The 19,011-nt window shown below is 43.9% G+C and overlaps 1 protein-coding gene across 2 annotated transcripts in view; it reads left to right on the forward strand.

Moving 5' to 3' along the window:
• The window catches only part of ADAMTS16 (ADAM metallopeptidase with thrombospondin type 1 motif 16), a 100,209-nt gene that overhangs the window by 14,289 nt on the left and 66,909 nt on the right, over window positions 1-19,011 (forward strand). For both annotated transcript variants that reach the window (XM_081920024.1, XM_081920025.1), the window contains 5 exons: window positions 1,409-1,608; window positions 5,126-5,209; window positions 7,834-7,993; window positions 9,700-9,805; window positions 10,327-10,464. In XM_081920024.1, coding sequence (XP_081776150.1) covers window positions 1,409-1,608; window positions 5,126-5,209; window positions 7,834-7,993; window positions 9,700-9,805; window positions 10,327-10,464 — 688 coding nt within the window. The remainder of the gene's footprint in view (window positions 1-1,408; window positions 1,609-5,125; window positions 5,210-7,833; window positions 7,994-9,699; window positions 9,806-10,326; window positions 10,465-19,011) is intronic.

Here is a 19,011-nt window from a genome sequence, read left to right on the forward strand (position 1 = left end):
GATGGGCGCACAACCCTAGTGTTGGACACGACTGGCCCGTACGGGCAGGGGTACCTTTACCTTTACCTTAAGCAGTATATTTTTTAATAAATTTATTTAAACTGAAGAGACGTAGGTGTACTTAATGGACCAGTTTGAAATCAATAGGACTTAAAAAGTAAATGTTTTTGTACAATTTTCAAAGTTAGGGGCTGTGAAGTAGTGCACAGCAGCCTCTGGCAACATTGTTAGTTTGGTACTAACACTGGAGTCGGATGAAGAGAACCTTTCGCCCTCTGTTGCTGAACTACAAGCATGGCCAATGGTCAGAGATGATGGAAGTTGTAGTTCTACAACATCTGGAGAGCCAAAGGTTCCCTGCACCTGAGTGGAGCAGTGTGGTTCCTGTCTCCATCCTCTATTTCTCCAGTGACACCTGTATATGGGAAATCAAAAAGGGATGATTAATAATGTTCTGTACAGTGTGCATGAAACACTAGATGGGAAAGAAAGGGATGGAGCAGAATGTTAAGAAACTTAGTGGTGTTAAGTTGCTTAAAAATATCAGTAAACACTGCCCTCTGGAAATGTATTAAGTTCTTGCCACACGTACTTGACCCTTCCCAGGGCTGTGGGTCTCTGAGATCTTAGCACAAGGCTTTCATTGCTACAGGAGATCCATTAACTGGTAGGTAGCTATGGTGTGGCCATCAGGACGATGCTGGACTTCCTTTGGTCCCCACCAGCATGGCCAATAGTTTTGGGATATTGTAGCCCATCTAAAGTACCACAACCTAGCTACCACTGCCTTAACTGGAGACACCAAGGTGTCCTTCTGCCTTATAAATGGATGCCATGCACTGCTATAATTCTTTCCCACTACAGTCATACCTCGGGTTGAAGTTACTTCAGGTTGAGCGCTTCCGGGTTGCGCTCCGCGGTGACCCGGAGGTAACGGAACACATTACTTCCGGGTTTTGCCGCTTGTGCATGCGCAGACAGTCAAAATGATGTCACACGCATGCGCGGAAGCAGCGAATCGCGACCTGCACACATGCAGACACACAGAAATGGGTTGCGTTCACTTCAGGATGTGAACATATCCCGTTTGTATCCAGAGGTACCACTGTACATGGAAGTTACCCGTATTTTTCGCTCTATAACACGCACCTGACCATAACACGCACGTAGTTTTTAGAGGAGGAAAATCCGTAGGCATGCCACCCATAGGCATTCCCTCCATAACGCACAGAGACATTTCCCCTTACTTTCTAGGAGGAAAAAAGTGAGTGTTATGGTGCAAAAAATACGGTACTTTTGGGGAGCCTAGTATAATCCTGTTCACGTGTTTAGCTCTTTGATTTGATGTTACACTGTGAAAAACACAGCTTTAGTTTTACTTGGACATCTCCTGTCTTGCTTCTTGCAGATATGCCCCAGCCTCCAGATGGAGACACGTACATCCTGCCAGATGAATATAGATATCTACTGCGAAGCAAGCGATCTCTTATGAAGGCTCACAAGAGCAAAGAGCTGAATGTGGAGACCTTGGTGGTGGTTGACAAAAAGATGATGCAAAACCATGGCCATGACAATATTACTACGTACGTCCTGACTATACTCAATATGGTATGATAGTTCTTTTTCTTGAGACACGTTGGGTGATGAATACCGATTCAAAATTAATATTGTCACTTTATAAGCATGTTTAGCCACTAGTGCGTACTCTCCTCACCCCTCCAAATACATTCTGGAGTAAGACAGAGAGTATTCCCTCCCCTCTCCCTGGCCCTTACAGCTGCTTCAAACACAGGTTGTGGGGAAACGACCTCACTGTGTTTCAAGCCACTAAAGTGTATATAGCCTTAATGCTTTGTGGCATGTCTGATTTAGTTAATCTTTACTTTTCCTGAGAGTGGAGCGATGAGATCTGTGCAACATGGAAGTAAAAGTTAATGAACCACAAATGTTGCCCTTGTTGCACATTGTTTTGTGCCCTGCAACCCTGAAATCCCGTACCGATTTTGCAGGAGGGAGGTTACTTTGATGCATGTTGTATGGGTTTTTTTCTCCTTTGAAGTATGGATATGATCTGGCAAAAAATGAGCACGTTTAAGACTCATTGAATGCAGCGAAAGTGTTGAGCAAGTCTTTTGGGGCCAGCACAGTTATAGAAGCAAGCTTAGGTAGCTACACGGGCTGCCAAACTTCTAGGGGCACCACCTCCCTTGGCTGTGTAAATGTCTTGGAGAAAGAGCCACAGCCTCTAGTAGTTGGAGGAGGCTCATCAGCTAGGCTGACAATCCATGCATCCAGGGAACAAGATCAAGAGCTTTCTGATCACTATCAGGGTGTGGGCGTCCAGGATGTAGACATAGTTGTAAAAAGGAGGAAGTAAAGAAGTGGCAGACATTATAAATGAAAACAAGAAAATAATGGCCCCAGGCCACCCTTGACCATCAATGTGCCTTTTTGTTCTGTTGCTCAGGGAGCAGTCTTGTGCATAACTCCCCCTTTGACATCAGTAGGGTTTAAGTACCTGACTTTGGTTAAATTTAAGGCTAAGGGATCCCTGACTGTTAGGTCCAGTTGCAGACGACTCTGGTGTTGCGGTGCTCATCTCGCTTTATTGGCCAAGGGAGCCGGCATACAGCTTCCGGATCATGTGGCCAGCATGACTAAGCCACTTCTGGCAAACCAGAGCAGCTCACGGAAACGCCGTTTACCTTCTTGCCGGAGCCGTACCTATTTATCTACTTGCACTTTGACGTGCTTTCGAACCACTCAGGGACTGAGCAATGGGAGCTCAACCCGTCACAGGGATTCGAGCCGCCGACCTTCTGATCGGCCAGCCCTAGGCTCTGTGGTTTAACTCACAGTGCCACCCGCGTCCCTTGGTTAAATTATACCGCATTAAAGAAAAACCCCAAAAGAATTGCAATAATCTGTTGTTACGTGTAACAACAACAAAAAGAAGGAGTCCTGTGGCATATTAAAGGTAAACATATTGTGGCATAAACATTGATAGGCCAGATACATAAGCAAAGTTACAAGAGCAATGAGAATATATATATATATATATATATATATATATATATATATATATATGTATGTATGTATGTATGTGTGTGTGTGTGTGTGTGTATATATATATATATATGCAGGTTTTGGTGTCCTCGGGTGTCTTCCCGTGTAAAAGTTGGGGTGTCTAGGCGACGTTTCGACGAGGTCTCACTCGTTATCTTCAGGCTGGTGCTTTCGGCTTCTTGTTACTGGAACAGAGCAGGATCTCAGTGTTTGAGTTCCTATAAATACTGTTGAGGGGGTGTGGTGTATAGCCTCCAATGTTCTGGGTAGAGAGGAAGTTCCCAGGCTAGTGTGCCTTTTCTTCTTTTGTTCCTTAATTACTTGAGGGATATCTTGAGTGATTTCTTGAGTGATATCCTGAGTACCACTTAGGTGGGTCATTAGGTGTGGATTAGTTGCTAAAGTCTTTGTGTCTTGACCTCTTGAACTTTGTGAAGAGTTTTTCTGAGAAGATGGCTGTACTGCACTTAGTTGTGCTCTGGCTTGGCTTCGTGTATAGGGGCGAGCTGTGGTTTTGTGGCCTGTGTCAGCCAGATCTGTGTAGGGATTGCAGGGGGGTGCAGCATCCGGAGGTGCCACCATGGTTTGGCTACTGGATGGTGTCTGTAATTTATCTGTGGAGAGGGTCTGGGTTTGGGTCTGGTGTGGTTGATTGGTGATGGCGTTCTGTGTGCCTCTGGATCTGGTGTCAGTTTTTGTGGGGAGGGCTAATTTCCAGATGTCTGGCAAGCGGGATGTGTCGTCACGCTTGTTCATGTTGTGAGGGTGTTTCTCTATCTCGATGGCTTCCATGATTATTCTCTTGTGGTGATGTTCCATGTTTTGCAGATTCCAAATTGCTCTTTAACAAGCGTGACGACACATCCCGCTTGCCAGACATCTGGAAATTAGCCCTCCCCACAAAAACTGACACCAGATCCAGAGGCACACAGAACGCCATCACCAATCAACCACACCAGACCCAAACCCAGACCCTCTCCACAGATAAATTACAGACACCATCCAGTAGCCAAACCATGGTGGCACCTCCGGATGCTGCACCCCCCTGCAATCCCTACACAGATCTGGCTGACACAGGCCACAAAACCACAGCTCGCCCCTATACACGAAGCCAAGCCAGAGCACAACTAAGTGCAGTACAGCCATCTTCTCAGAAAAACTCTTCACAAAGTTCAAGAGGTCAAGACACAAAGACTTTAGCAACTAATCCACACCTAATGACCCAGCTAAGTGGTACTCAGGATATCACTCAAGAAACCACTCAAGATATCCCTCAAGTAATTAAGGAACAAAAGAAGAAAAGGCACACTAGCCTGGGAACTTCCTCTCTGCCCAGAACATTGGAGGCTATACACCACACCCCCTCAACAGTATTTATAGGAACTCAAACACTGAGATCCTGCTCTGTTCCAGTAACAAGAAGCCGAAAGCACCAGCCTGAAGATGACGAGTGAGACCTCGTCGAAACGTCGCCTAGACACCCCAACTTTTACACGGGAAGACACCCGAGGACACCAAAACCTGCATTCCTGTACCCGTGAAAATCTACGAAAGCATATATATATATATATATATATATATATATATATATATATATATATATATTCATTGTTTAATGGGCACATTTCCAAGCACTTTTCCATAAGCAGGAGACAGCAACATGGCATTTGTATGAAACCAATAGATTGTATTCTAGCCCTAATTCTGAAATATGAGGGGCCCCCTCAGTGTTGGCATCCCACCAGCTCCTGAAGACATACCTGTTTAGGCAAGCGGTTCCCTGAAGAGAGCTTCTGGTTTTGGTGTTTTAACTGTTTTAAGTGTAAAACCTTTTAAATTTTTGCCTTATTATATATTTTAATTAAGCATGTTTTAATGCCCAATGGATTTGTCATTGTATATTTTGATTATGTGTTGATTTTATAGTTGTAAACTGCTTAGGCCCCATTTTGGCATATAAGCGGTATATAAATCAAATAATAAAGATAATTAATTTTTCACGGCAGATGAGGGTACTGCATTAGCTTCATCAGCTTTCATTTTTGGTATTTCCTCTTAGGTTTCTGCTTTGTTCAGAGACGGAACCATTGGAGGAAATATCAATATCGCAGTTGTTGGCTTGATACTTTTGGAAGAAGAACAGGTAACCGCGAATATTGCACTGTTTTCTTTGAAGCTGAATAATTCAACATTGTTTTACTATTAGGGACCCCCACTCATTATTGTCAAAGTTCAGTCTGTCAGACTTATGGCAGAAATGGTTTCGCAAGAGTGAATCAACTAAACTCTGGCTGGTGGAAGCCCTGACTCAAGCCGCCATGACCCCATCTTCCACCAACCGTCTCCTTTTCAAGCACAGATTTCCCTGTGTTTTCCCCGTGGCTGAGAGTTGTGCTGACTCCATGCTCAGTTCTAATCAGGGGTTGGTTTTTAGTGAGCATTGTTAACTGGCTCAATTCTAAGCAACCCATGCTTAGTGTGGACCGTGGTTAACCACGATGTCACGAGGATAATAATAATAATAATAATAATAATAATAATAATAATAATAATTTATTATTTATTATTTATACCCCGCCCATCTGGCTGAGTTTCGCCAGCCACTCTGGGCGGCTTCCAGTCAAGTGTTAAAAACAGTACAGCGTTAAATATTAAAAACTTCCCTGAACAGGGCTGCCTTCAGATGTCTTTTAAAGATAGGATAGCTGCTTATTTTCTTCACATCTGAAGGGAGGGTGTTCCACAGGGTGGGTGCCACTACCAAGAAAGCTCTCTGTCTGGTTCCCTGTAACCTCACTTCTCGCAATGAGGGAACCGCCAGAAGGCCCTCGGCGCTGGATCTCAGTGTCCGGGCTGAACGATGGGGGTGGAGACGCTCCTTCAGGTATACAGGACCCATACTGATGGTTAGAGATAGTGGAGAAATGCTGTGTGTAAGAATGGAGGTTCAATAGGAACTCTCGGCTCACTCCCAGTCCCCAACCATGTGTGTCTAACTCCACTAGACACACTTTGATTTGGAATACGCTTCTAAACTAACCACTTAAGGAAGCACTTAAAAACTCCATACTTGGAGATACAGAACCCTGTATCGTTCCTACATTGAGCTCCACAAGAACAGCTCCCGATCCTCACTATTCCAGCTGTTACAACTGTGTTGACAGGGACATGAAAGCCTACTCTCCCTTCATTTACTTGCCTCTTTCCTTTTTTGTTTTTGAGTTGTCTCCAGTGCAGTAGAACGCTCTACTAGCAATGTAATGCTTCATTTTATGTGCTGAGCGATCAGGACTCCTTAAGTGACAGGTTAATTACATTGAATGTTTAGCTTTTCGTGCTTGGACCACGTCCAACATGAAAAGAGTAAGGAGAGTAATCTTTTGATCTTACACCTGTGATATAATTTTCCTTTACATCTTATGCTTAAAAATTGCTGCTCTGTAATTGTAAATCTGTTGCTTACTGCGCCGCTGCTTACAATTCTTTCTTCTGCAGCAAAGGGAGTTAAAGGAACAGTTAGTACTTGTTAATTTTATAAGGGCAGCTTTTAGTTAGTTACAGCATAATTCTAACCATGCCTGCTCAGAAGTAAATTCTGTTAAATTCAAATAGGGTTTACGTCTTGGTCAGTAGAGGTTATGTGAACACTTTGGACCCAATCCTGTCCATTGGGTAGTCTTAGTCCAATCAGTCTCTGCTGATTTTCTTTACTTTTATCCTTTGTTCCTGTTATTATGTCGTATAACAGATTTTGTAAAAAGGAGGAGGAAATATTGGACAAACATAATAATATCTTCAGATACAATATTATTATTTATTTTAAATGATATTTACAACCTGTTTCTGATATTTTGGAACTCGTGTTCCTCTCCCTTGCTGTTTTTTTTTCCCTAAAGAGGAACCTAGAGCTGAGATTCATACTATCCTCCAGTGCTTATGTTTAATGATGACATACAATATATTTCAAATTTGGATACCATAGTTCATATAGCATATACAGTCGTACTTTGGTTTTCGGACAGCTTAGTTCCAAAGCGTTTTGGCTCCCAAACGCCACAAACCCAGAAGTGGCTGTTCTGGTTTGCAAACTATTTTTGGAAGCCGGACGTCCGATGGGGCTTCTGCAGGTTCTGATTGGCTACAGGAGCTTCCTGCATCCAATCAGAAGCTGCGCTTTGGTTTCCAAACATTTTGGAAGTCGAACGGACTTCCCAGGTACAACTGAAGAACACTGATCAACAGATCAGAGCAAATGGCAATTGGGGAAAAACCCAAATTGCTGTTTGCTCTGATTTAGAGATAAAGAGCAGCGTCGTAGTGCCAATGCCCAGGGTGTGCACACACTCCGGGCAGGGTGCAGAGGGTGAACGGAGCCTGCTCCTCCAGCCCTTGCCACTGGAGCCAAGTGGGGCCACACTGTGGCGCCTTCCAGCACACAAAGGAAGAAGCCCAGCTGGCGAATTGGAGGGCGATTCCCCCTAACACCCGCAGAAAGGAGTGCCAAGCCAGGCTACACTGGGGTCACCCCTTGCCCGCCTCCCTTCCTCTGTGTCTGTTCACCATCTGTGCAAGGAATGAGCAAGCTCTGGCCAAGCGGCCATTCAGCGAGGGGGCCAGGGACATGTTGGTAAGGCCAAGCCAGGCTCCAAGACTGTGTCTTTCCCTTTAAACACCTGCTTGTTTTTATCAACTTGCCCACAGCTACAAAACTAAATCTCATTCCCATTTCCCATTGGACTTTTTCTTCTGTTTGACTCTTCCATTCAGCCAGGGCTCGTGATCAATCACCACGCTGACCATACCCTGAGTAGTTTTTGTCAGTGGCAGTCCGGACTGATGGGGAAGGATGGGAGCCGCCATGACCATGCAATTTTGCTTACCGGCCTAGATATATGTTCCTGGAAGAACGAGCCATGTGATACGTTAGGTGAGTCTTTGCTGGCAACCTACTGTGGTCATCGCTGCTGAAGCATTAACCCCTGCTCTTAAAGGCCTTGGCAAAATCAATGTATTTTGCTGATGGTGCTAAATACCTAAAATCCAGTGTCTGGCTTGATACTTAACCGGCTAAACACATATTGGCCCTATTATTTCACAACTGAGTGGCATGATTACACTGAAGGGTCCTAGACCCTATCCTATGGTTACCAGACAGCCCCGTTTCCCAGGGACAGTCCCCAGATTTACAAATCTGTCCCCAGAATGTCCCTGGATTTCATTTAATGTCCCCGGGTTTTTATTTTAAGTGTTGTAGATTTATTAGTAGGGAATGAATGTTGCGGGATTGGTTTGGTGACACAAGACACGTCATACGGAGACTTCCGGCGAGGCAAAATGGCGGGTGCCACAGCAGTGAGCAGCTCCTGAAGCCAGCCAGAGCCAACTGCACTACCAGGCTGGCTCTGGGTTGCTGAGACTGCCGCTGCCACTGCCGAGGGGGAACCAGGGACGCCCGGTGCATCAACTGGGGGAACTGCTGATACCCCCCCCCCGCGCATGACCCAAATTGAGCTGGGAGTGAGATTGCCTGGCCACCCCGCCAACTGCCCAGCAGCTCTCTGGGGCCAGCAAAACCTTGGAGCCGACACAGGAAGGAGGGGAGAGGAAAAGGAATAGAAAGAAAGAGGAAAGAGAGAAAAGGGGGGAGCTCCGACATTGCCACGCCACTGCCGCTGCCACAGCTGAGGAGGAGAGGTAGGAGAGCACTGGGAGGGCAAGGATGCATGGCCAAGCTGAGGCCCGAGCCGAGCCTACTCCACGGTGGCTAGCGTTCCAAAAGAGGAGGCCGGGGCCAAGAGGAAGGCTGTGGGACTGAGGAGACCACAGAAGAGAAGATATTGCTTCTTAATTTTCTTTTTAAAAAATAACCTTTTTTTCTCTTTTCCAAAAAAAAAAAGTGTCCCCGGATTCTTTGAAAAAAATCTGGTAACCTCACCCTATCTTGCCCTCTGAGAATTGCTACCCACCATGATCCACAAATGTCAACAGTGGTGGAATAATTGCAAACTAAAGGCATCTGTAGGAATAGAATTTGAGGGTTGATTTTGAACAGGGATCTTCTGTCCCACCCCCCATCTCCACCCCTGTATTCCTGGAGCTTCTCAGAGAACAATGGGATATATAAATAAATAAATTGGGGTTCTGCCGTCCAAATCCATACCCGCCTCTCAGTGTATACCCATTTGATTCCTCAGGGCAGGACATCAGTGTGATAAATGCTGGAATTAAATGCTATCAGATGTTTGCCATGGGTTTTGCAATATTCAGGTGATGGGAGAGAGATGCCTCTATTTTGTTATCCAGTGCAATAGCTCTGCCAATACCTCTGGTCAGGAATTAGTGGTGTGCTCAGGGTGTGGGTGTGGGGGAGAGAGAGAGCAGGGATCCAGTTGTGCACTGAGATACATAAAAGCAGAGGAAGCAGTTCCTTTCTAATTCGTATCACAACACGGAAGCTGCGTGACGCTGGCAGCAACAGTCTACTTTGCAAAAACCCAAGTATTGCATATGCATTTTGAAGCCAACAGACCAAGTTCTTTTGTATTTTCTTTTTGGGTATTTGTTAAACTAACATTCACAAAGACAATTTCCTAATGAATGCTGTTTCCCCTCCCTTTACGTTTAATTTACCAGGATTTGCTCCAATAAATGGAATGTGCAGTAAATATCGCAGCTGCACAGTTAATGAAGATACTGGTCTTGGTCTGGCATTTACTATTGCTCATGAGTCTGGACACAAGTAAGTTTGTATGCATATCTTTGGAAAGAGATACTAGATATTTGTTTGTTTGTTTGTTTGTTTGTTTGTTTTTTCCCAGCATCCTTTCTAACAGGTGAAGTAGAAATTCATTGTGCTTCAGTTAAATATCTGGTAACAAGCCAAATGACTGTTTGAGCAAACTGTGGTTAGAATTCAAACACTGATATGATCTTCCAAACAAACATATCGTAATTTAGGTCTGCTTGTTTGCCTTCGTGTTTCATCTGCTCAGCATTTCAGAGTTCAGATTCTATGGCTTTCGGGGCTGGAACAATGGCTGGGACTATCACTCTATGTGAAGCATCGTATTGGGTAAAAGTATTCAGCAGGAATTTTCAAAAGAGTCCTCAAATTGGTAGTTTTTTCCCTAAAAACTGGTCAGGATTAAAAATGGTGCACAACAGAGAAACTCTCTTACAAAGTTGAGTTCAGAGTGCTGGTATTATTAAGGCAGTATTTATATAGGGAGAATGCAAGTTAATCGATTTTTTCTCCTGCAGCTTTGGCATGATCCATGACGGAGAGGGAAATATTTGCAAAAAGTCTGAAGGTAACATCATGTCACCCACGCTGGCAGGACACAATGGGGTCTTCTCCTGGTCAGCTTGTAGCCGTCAGTATCTCTACAAATTTCTAAGGTATGCATGTTGTGGAAATGAGAGTTGAGTCACTGAAAACTTTGCTTCCCGACCCCACACTTTTGAGAAAGGGAAATCTGGATGTTTTAACTTACCTGTGCCTCAGTATACCAGAGCAGATAGATAACATTCATAGATCTCTTGGGATAGTGGATTGACTGGGCATTCGCTAGGCCCCAAGACCAGCCAAGGGCCCACTGTCGCAAGAATGCTGCCTTTCCAAAATGTTTACAGATTGGCAAAAAACTCTTTCGAAATTTATATGGCAAGGGAAAAGACCGAGAATTAGATTTAAACTACTTACAGATTGGAAAGAAAGATGGGGATTCTTGGTACCTAATCTGAAATTATACTTCGAGGCCTCCTGCCTCTGTTGGATCAAAGATTGGATTAATTTGGAAAACACTGACCTGCTAGACCTAGAAGGCTTCAACAACAGATTCGGTTGGCATGCCTATTTGTGGCTAAATAAAGAAAAGGTACACAAAGGTTTTTCAAACCATATTATTAGAGGGCCACTTTATGAAGTTTGGGAGAAAAATAAAAAACTTTTAGAATGGAAAACACCCTGGTGGTTATCGCCAATCGACATTTAAACTACCAAAAAAGCAAATATGGAAGGAGAAAGATTGACCTATGAAGACCTACTGATAAGATCAGAAAGCAGATAGAAGATGAGAACATATGAGGAGTTGAAAGACAAATTAACAGGATGGCTGCAATTCCATCAAATAAATGCAGCATGGAAGGAAGATAAAAAAGTAGGGATGAATGAAAAAAAATCTACATTTCAGATAGAAATAATTGAAGGTAAATCCAAGTTATTATCCAAAATGTATAACATATTATTAGAATGGGACACCAAAGATGAAGAAATAAAGGAGGTCATGACAAAATGGGCAATGGATTTGGGATACAATATAGAATATGATAAGTGGTTGAAATTATGGACTAGTGGAATGAAATTCACGGCATGTGTCACACTCAGAGAAAATTTGGAAAAGATGATGTATAGGTGGTACATCACACCGGCAAAATTAGGGGAAATGTATAAAACAGGAAATAAGGCCTGCTGGAAGTGTAAAATCAAAGAAGGCAATTTCTACCATATGTGGTGGATATGCGAAGAAATGAAGAAATTTTGGGAACTTATTTATGAGTTAAAAAAATATATTTAAATACACTTTCCCCAAAAGACCAGAGGCCTTCCTACTAGGAATAATTGGGGATGAAATTAAAAAAGAAGATAAGACATTATTCCAGTACGCTACAGTTGCGGCTAGAATATTAATTGCACAAAATTGGAAAAGTCCACACACCCCAGCGATTAGAGATTGGCAAATAAAATTATTTGAATTTGTTGAATTAGCAAAAATGACACAAAAAATCAGAAACAAAAAAAATTACAAAGTTTATTAGTGACTGGAATAAATTTATGGTATACATTGAAGGGAATTATAGAAACTTAAAAACTATAGCAGGTTTGATATAGATCTTATGATGTGTAAACCATTAACAATTATCAGCTGCAGGAAAAAGAAAGTATTTTTATTAAGAAGCCCGAAATCGGGAGGGATGGAGGTCAATAGGTGTGTAGAGGAAAGATTTAAAGATTTAAAGATATAAAGATTTAAGTGCGAAGACAAAGAACTGTAACGGAAACTGATGTTATTTTTATGTTATGTTTGGATATCTCTTTTGAAATTGTTGATTTGTTTTCTCTTTTGGTTATTTAAGTGAAATTCAATAAAAAGAAATGGAAAAAAAGAATGCTGCCTTTCTCACTATATGGAGCATAGCGAAGAAAATAATAATAATAATAATAATAATAATAATAATAATAATAATAATAATAATAATAATAAAAATTATTATTTATATTCCACCCATCTGGCTGGGTTTCCCCAGCCACTCTGGGTGGCTTCCAACAAAGTATTAAAATACAGTAGTCTGTTAAACATTAAAAGCTTCCCTAAAGAGGGCTGCCTTCAGATGTCTTCTAAAAGTCTGGTAGCTGTTCTTCTCTTTGACATCTGGTGGGAGGGTGTTCCACAGGGTGGGTGCCACTACCGAGAAGGCCCTCTGCCTGGTCCCCTGTAACTTGGCTTCTCGCAGTGAGGGAACCGCCAGAAGGCCCTTGGCGCTGGACCTCAGTGTCTGGGTAGAACGATGGGAGTGGAGACGCTCCTTCAGGTATACTGGACTGAGGCAGTTTAGGGCTTTAAAGGTCATCACCAACACTTTGAATTGTGCTCGGAAACGTACTGGGAGCCAATGTAGGTCATTCAAGACCAATGTTATGTGGTCTCGGCCGCCGCAGCCACATTCTTGATTACTTGTAGTTTCCAGGTCACCTTCAAAGGTAGTCCCACATAGAGTGCATTGCAGTAGTCCAGGGAGGAGATAACTAGAGCATGCAGCACTCTGGTGAGACAGTCGGCGGGCAAATAGGGTCTCAGCCTGCATACCAGATGGAGCTGGTAAACAGCTGCCCGGGACACAGAATTGACCTGCGCCTCCATGGACTGCTGTGAATCCAAAATGACTCCCAGGCTGCACACCTGGTCCTTCAGGGGCACAGTTACCCCATTCAGGACCAGGGAGTCCTCCACACCTGCCCGCCCCCTGTCCCCCAAGAACAGGAATATGTTTTAATGTTCTGCCTCCTCTAGGATTCGGGGCAAGGGGCGTCCACTCAACTTTTCTGCCCCATTTTACTTAGTAGTGTTTGCTTAGGTAAGATAAGAGTCAGAAAGGTTATCACAAACAATTTTAATCCAGAAGGTTTACACTTCGCTTGATAAAGGATTTCCTCAAAACATGAGGCTCTTAATTTCAGGGCTGTGGGTTTGAGCTCAAGGCACCATACATGGTTCTCTCCTCATGCTGCTATTTTCCCCTCACAGCAACCCTGAGAAGCAGGTTAGGCTGAGAGAATGTGTCTGTCCCAAGGTCACCCAGTGAGCTTCATGGCTACGTGGAGATTTGAACCTGTATCTCCCGACAAAGTATTTCCCTACCTTGGGGCTGCGTTCACATCACAGTTTATTCCGTTTTCCTAATTGCTACGTTCTGCATTATATTTGAGCATTCACATGATACAAAACCTACGTCTGGAACAATAGTGGAATGTGGTGCAAATTTAGTGTTCATTTCCATGTTACAGTAAAGCCCACAACTTACATGCATTTAATTTGTGCGCATTCAGCTTTACGTGCTTAGCAAAAAGCAGTGGCGTAGCGTGGGTTGTCAGCACCCGAGGCAAGGCAAGTAATTTGCGCCCCCTAACCCATGGATTTGCGCCCCCTAACCCATGGATTTGCGCCCCCTAACCCTAACCCCCAGATTTTGCGGCCGGTGCGGCCGGCCCCCCCTGCACCCCCCACGCTACGTCACTGGCAAAAGGAAGGAAGGAAGGAAGGAAGGAAGGAAGGAAGGAAGGAAGGAAGGAAGGAAGACATAAAGAGGCGGGCGTCCAGAAAAAAATACTTACGCAATCCTATTCAGCACTGAACCCAATGTGTTTTGACCATATGTGATTTTGGCTTTAGGCATGATCCCCAGAACATAAACCCCCCCCCCCACACACACAAACAAGTTGTATTTGCTTCCAGGGAGTAAATCGGGTCCTCCCTTAAAGAGGGCACATAGTGCTGTGAGACCCAGCAAACCGACACCCTGTGTTGTGGATGGGCACGATTGGTCAGCCACAACACCCGATTGGCAGCTCCCTTGAAGCTGGGTACAATCTGGCCAATGGGACGCAGTCCAAATAGTACAAGGGACTTATTTATGCCCATGCACGTGACCCAGAGCTTCCTCTTTTGGCTCATGCATTCAAAACACCTGCCCACCTCTCCCTACTTTTAGGGCTTTGCGCTTGACCTTGCTATGCCGCCATGTGTCGTCTCTCGTTGGGACAGGGACACGGCAGGAATTTTCCCCACTTGGTGGATTGGCTGTTGCCATTTGGGTTTCTCCTGCCATGGAACAAATTGTCACAACTTATAAGGTTGTAGATAGGCTCTGGTTCAGGTGATAGGGATGGGAGAACGCTCTCACCATCCCTATGTGAAGGGTATTCCGTTAAAGGAATCCAGGGACTCGATGGTTCGGTCAACCCCTGTGAGGGGGTTGTGCCCGTGCCTGAGTCCAGGGGGACATTTGGGTGGCGGAGTTAGCCCGTTCCCAGCTTTCCGCTTATCCAGGTTTTCACCCTTGGCTGACCTATGCTGGTGCCCTGGGTCAGCGCTACCTGCATGGCAGGGAGCTAGTCAAACCAGAGCCTATGCAACCAGTCACTTTCTGTAATCAATAAAGTTGTGGCCTAAATTCTGCCAAAAACCAAACCAAAAATTTGACTCGTGTGTGAATTTATTTAGGGGGGAGGTTTCAGGGTCTGAACATGAAAAAAAAAACCCTTTCGCAATTAATAAGGAAATAAATGATAAACTTGTGCTAGATTCTACTGTGGTTTCAAAGGTGGCTTTTACATCATGTGAGTGCTCAAATATAATGTGGGGAATAGGAAAATAGGAAAACAGACAGGAAAATGTGAAAATGGAATCAACTTCCATGTGAGTGAAGCACTGGTAGATGACTATGCATTTCTTAACAGATGCACCTGTAACAGGGATCTGCTCAGCTTTCTGAAAACCGCAAGCATTCAGTGAATGAGCTTGCAGTAAGTTTTTGAGTTGACTTGCTTTTCTGTCATTTGTTAGATGGATGTTGTGTTGCAATGCTAAGACGTTCCGTGCAGAATCCTGCTGTGCTAAATTTCTCTCAGTCACGCTAATAGCGTTGACCATGTTGTCCTGTTGTGCTTCCACTATTAATAGCAGAAGATCTCATCCCATTTAGTGATGCCTGTATGGTGGAACTTATTTTAGGAGAATGGGTTAATGTTAGACTCAGCCACTCACGCGTCTGATATCCCCAGGATGTGCTCATCTTGTTTTTCAACAGCACAGAATTGAAGACAACTAGATGCAAGGCAAACTACTGGTCTGATTTGAACCAGAGAGTTGTCGAACACCAGAGAGTTGAGAGCTAGCTTCATTGCTGTTCCAGTCACAGTTTAGCCCTCTGCACATTCTCAGCTGGTAACATTAGATATGCTGAGGCTCTGATGATAAAAGATATCAAATGGGGCTGGCCCACCTATTAGGCAAGGTGAGGCGACCACCTCAGGTGGCAGGATCCACAGGGGCAGTGGGTCCCAATGTGGAACTCCATTCCTTTTTCCTAATGTTGATCTTCACTCCTGCTTTTTCCTTGGCCGGGAAGGGGGGAGGCACCATTTTGTGGTTTGCCTCAGGCACCAAAATGTCTTGGGCCGGCCCCACTATCAAACATGCTCATCTGAGTGCTGATTACAATGGGGAGTTACAATGTACACACCCAGGTCCGGCAGACTTGATGTGTTCTCAAAACCTTGAGAATGATTTGTGAATGGTTTTATTTGTTGTTCCTGATAGTAGAACATGTCTTGTAGTCCTTGTATTAATCTAGAATCAGAACATCCAGTTCAAAGGAGGGGTAGCCAAAACGATACCTTCTGAATGTTCCTGGACTACAGTTCCCTTAATCCCTAACCATTGGCCATGATGGATGGAACTGATAGGAGTTGAACCCCAACAGTAGCTGGAGTATACCACCAGTCTAGGAGTTTTCTTTTGCCAACTTCATTTGCACACAGGAAACCTGGGACTCCAGTTTCTGCCCGTGCCTAAATTCTTCCTCTTAAAAAACAAACAAACAAACACTGGTTTAGAATTGCTTTTAAATAAATAAATAAAATAAATACTTCCTGTGATGTAACAAAAACACATTTACTTTGATACAGGAAAGGACCACATCAAAACTTTCTGCTTTTATTGCCACCAGCAGTAGTAGTCCAAGGAAGTTTTACCCCAAAATCTAGGGTGAAAATACATGTATTTGAAAGTGCTACCGATGTCCTCTGCACCCTATTATATTGGGGTGACATACAGAAGGAGAGGGTTGTTATGTTAGGAGCTCATCCTACACTCAAGTAGGACCCTGGTAGAGACACATGCCCAACTGGCATGTTTTCTCCCTCCTGGTCATTCGTTCGGGAGCTTCAAAAGCTTTCTTCTGCCCGAACATCACAGCGACCGATGCCAACAGACACCGACACATTTAGGGATCCGCAGAGTTCACGCAGCTTGCGTAAAAGACCTCAGCATTTTGACTAATCTACTTTATTTACATATAAACACACACGGAGCACTGCAACATGGCTCCCTCTCTCTCTAGCATCAGACAGCAAAGAGAGAAGAACAAAGGACAATAGTCCCACTTCACGGAACAAAGTAACACAAACATCTTGTCTCCGTCACTTCCCACTCTGTGGAGTCAAAACATACACGATCATGTGAAAGACAACAATCCCATGACTGCAATCATGGAGCAGGAATTCTAACATGTTATTGGTAGGATGTTGTTTGTCTCTTCAGTGCTTTCCAGTAGCCTTAGGACACAGCTGTCCTCTCCAGTAAATGGTCTCAGCTGAGGAACAGAGGCTGCAGCAATCTTAGCTCAAACAATAGTATGAAAAGATGGCAGCAGTTTTGCCTTCAAGAGTCAGAACAGGCAGCTGACCAGCCAAGGAAGCTTAAGAAATAGCTTCTCTAACACCCAAATACCAGCTCACAATTCCCTTGCACCTTTTTTATCTCAAACCTAGTCATTTCAAGCAGAGTATGACACTCCCATATTCCTATATCCTTTCGTTCTTGTCCATAGCTGACCTAGAACTGCCTTGTTTCACAGCCCACTAGCTGCAGCAAGGGTCCCTTTTAAAACTGCATTTGACGGACTTCCGGGTCGGCGCCATCGCCGAATGGCGGGCTCCCTCCGAGCTCCGGAGGGAGCCTGCTCGGCAGGGGCTGGGTCCTACCGCACCGGCGATGCGGGGACCCTCAAAAACCACGGCCAGAGTGAGGCCGTGGACATGGAGACTCGGCTGGCACCGTTAGCGCCCTCCCGGCTCGTGAAGGAGCATTTTAAAGGCTACGGATCGGGCGCCGGGGAGAAGCGTGGTGCTTTGAGTTCTCTGCTATCCCTGCCGAGCGAAGCCGCATGCCATCCGGCGGAGAGCGCTGACTTCTTCTATTGAAAATTTGGACCTAAAAGAAGAACCCGTGAGTAATTGGACTATGGATTAAAAAAGAGGGATAAATTTTTAAAATCTGGAGCGAACGGGGGAGGTGGAAAAAAGGAAGTCAGCCTACCCCTTAATTGTAGAAGAGCCAAAACAAAGGACTTAACGACTAAGATCGAGCGTATCTCTATCTTCATGAATTAGCAACTTCGCGAGGGAAAATTATAAGACTGTGCTGGAGGAGAAAAGTGGAATTTGTATTAAAAAAACAACCCCCCCCCCGGAATCCCTGGAGTGATCCGCGAAACTACCTGGGGAAGAGCATCGGGAGTTTTGACAGCTGTCAAAGGCTGTCAAAACGGAAGAATAAAGCAGGGACTTTGCTTTGAGGACTTTGCCGGTTACATTTGTTTTAAATTGTATACAAATTGTTTCAAATAAGGATTTACAAACTATTTGGACTAATGGATTCGATCTGGAAGGGAACATAGTTACTGCGATCCACCTAGAGGAGCTGAGCGACATTGCATGTGTTTTTCTCAGGAAACCTGAACAGTTGTAACTTTTAATCTCTTGGGAACTGCAGAAATGGAACATTGTTTTGTCTACAGAGGGCTACAAACTACAGGAAACAATGGATTCTTTAGTTGGAAAACGAAAGGGACATGACATAATGTTTTGCTTCTGAATAACAAGCCTCTGCAGAAAATAAGAAGGTCATGGAAAAAGAACATTTTTGCGGGAAAACAGGGAAACAGAAGGAGGAGAGAGAATGACAAGAATATGGAAACATCATGAACTGGACAGAATTGGGAACATTTGGGACATCCAGATTTGACAAGCTTATGGAAATTAAATGGGAGTTTTTTACTCCTGGATATAAAAATCTGGATAGAAAAAATGGGCCCCTTTTTGAGACAGACTCCTTCCAAGATTGGACATTTGTAATTAAATATGACTGGCAAACTACTAGAGGGATATGGATTAAGTGGGTAGGAACTTCAGGAAGACATTAGGATGAAGGGATAGAAGGAACACAACAGAGAAAGGGGGGAGGGAAATTTGGAATCCAAAGGTTGTAAAATTATTTTTTTATCTTTATATCTTTTTTTCTTTTTTTATAAAATTTTGAAAGGGGGAACTCGTGGAAGGGAAAAAATCGATCTTAGGGGATGGGAATTTGGAAAAATTGGGTTATTGATGTTAAGTGAGTCATGGGATAAAAACTTGTTGAATTTAATTGCTTATTCGGAAGATTTGGAACGCAATTGGGGGCGGGAAGGGGAAGTCCTGGCTTTGGTTTTGGAAGAAAGTGTATGAATTGGATCTAATTTGTTTTTAATTTGGAAAATCTTAATAAAAATTATATTAAAAAAAAAATAAAACTGCATTTGACGTATACAAATACACCTTGTTTG

The sequence above is a fragment of the Podarcis melisellensis genome (assembly GCF_964234715.1).
Source record: "Podarcis melisellensis genome assembly, chromosome: 7".
NCBI lineage: Eukaryota > Metazoa > Chordata > Lepidosauria > Squamata > Lacertidae > Podarcis > Podarcis melisellensis.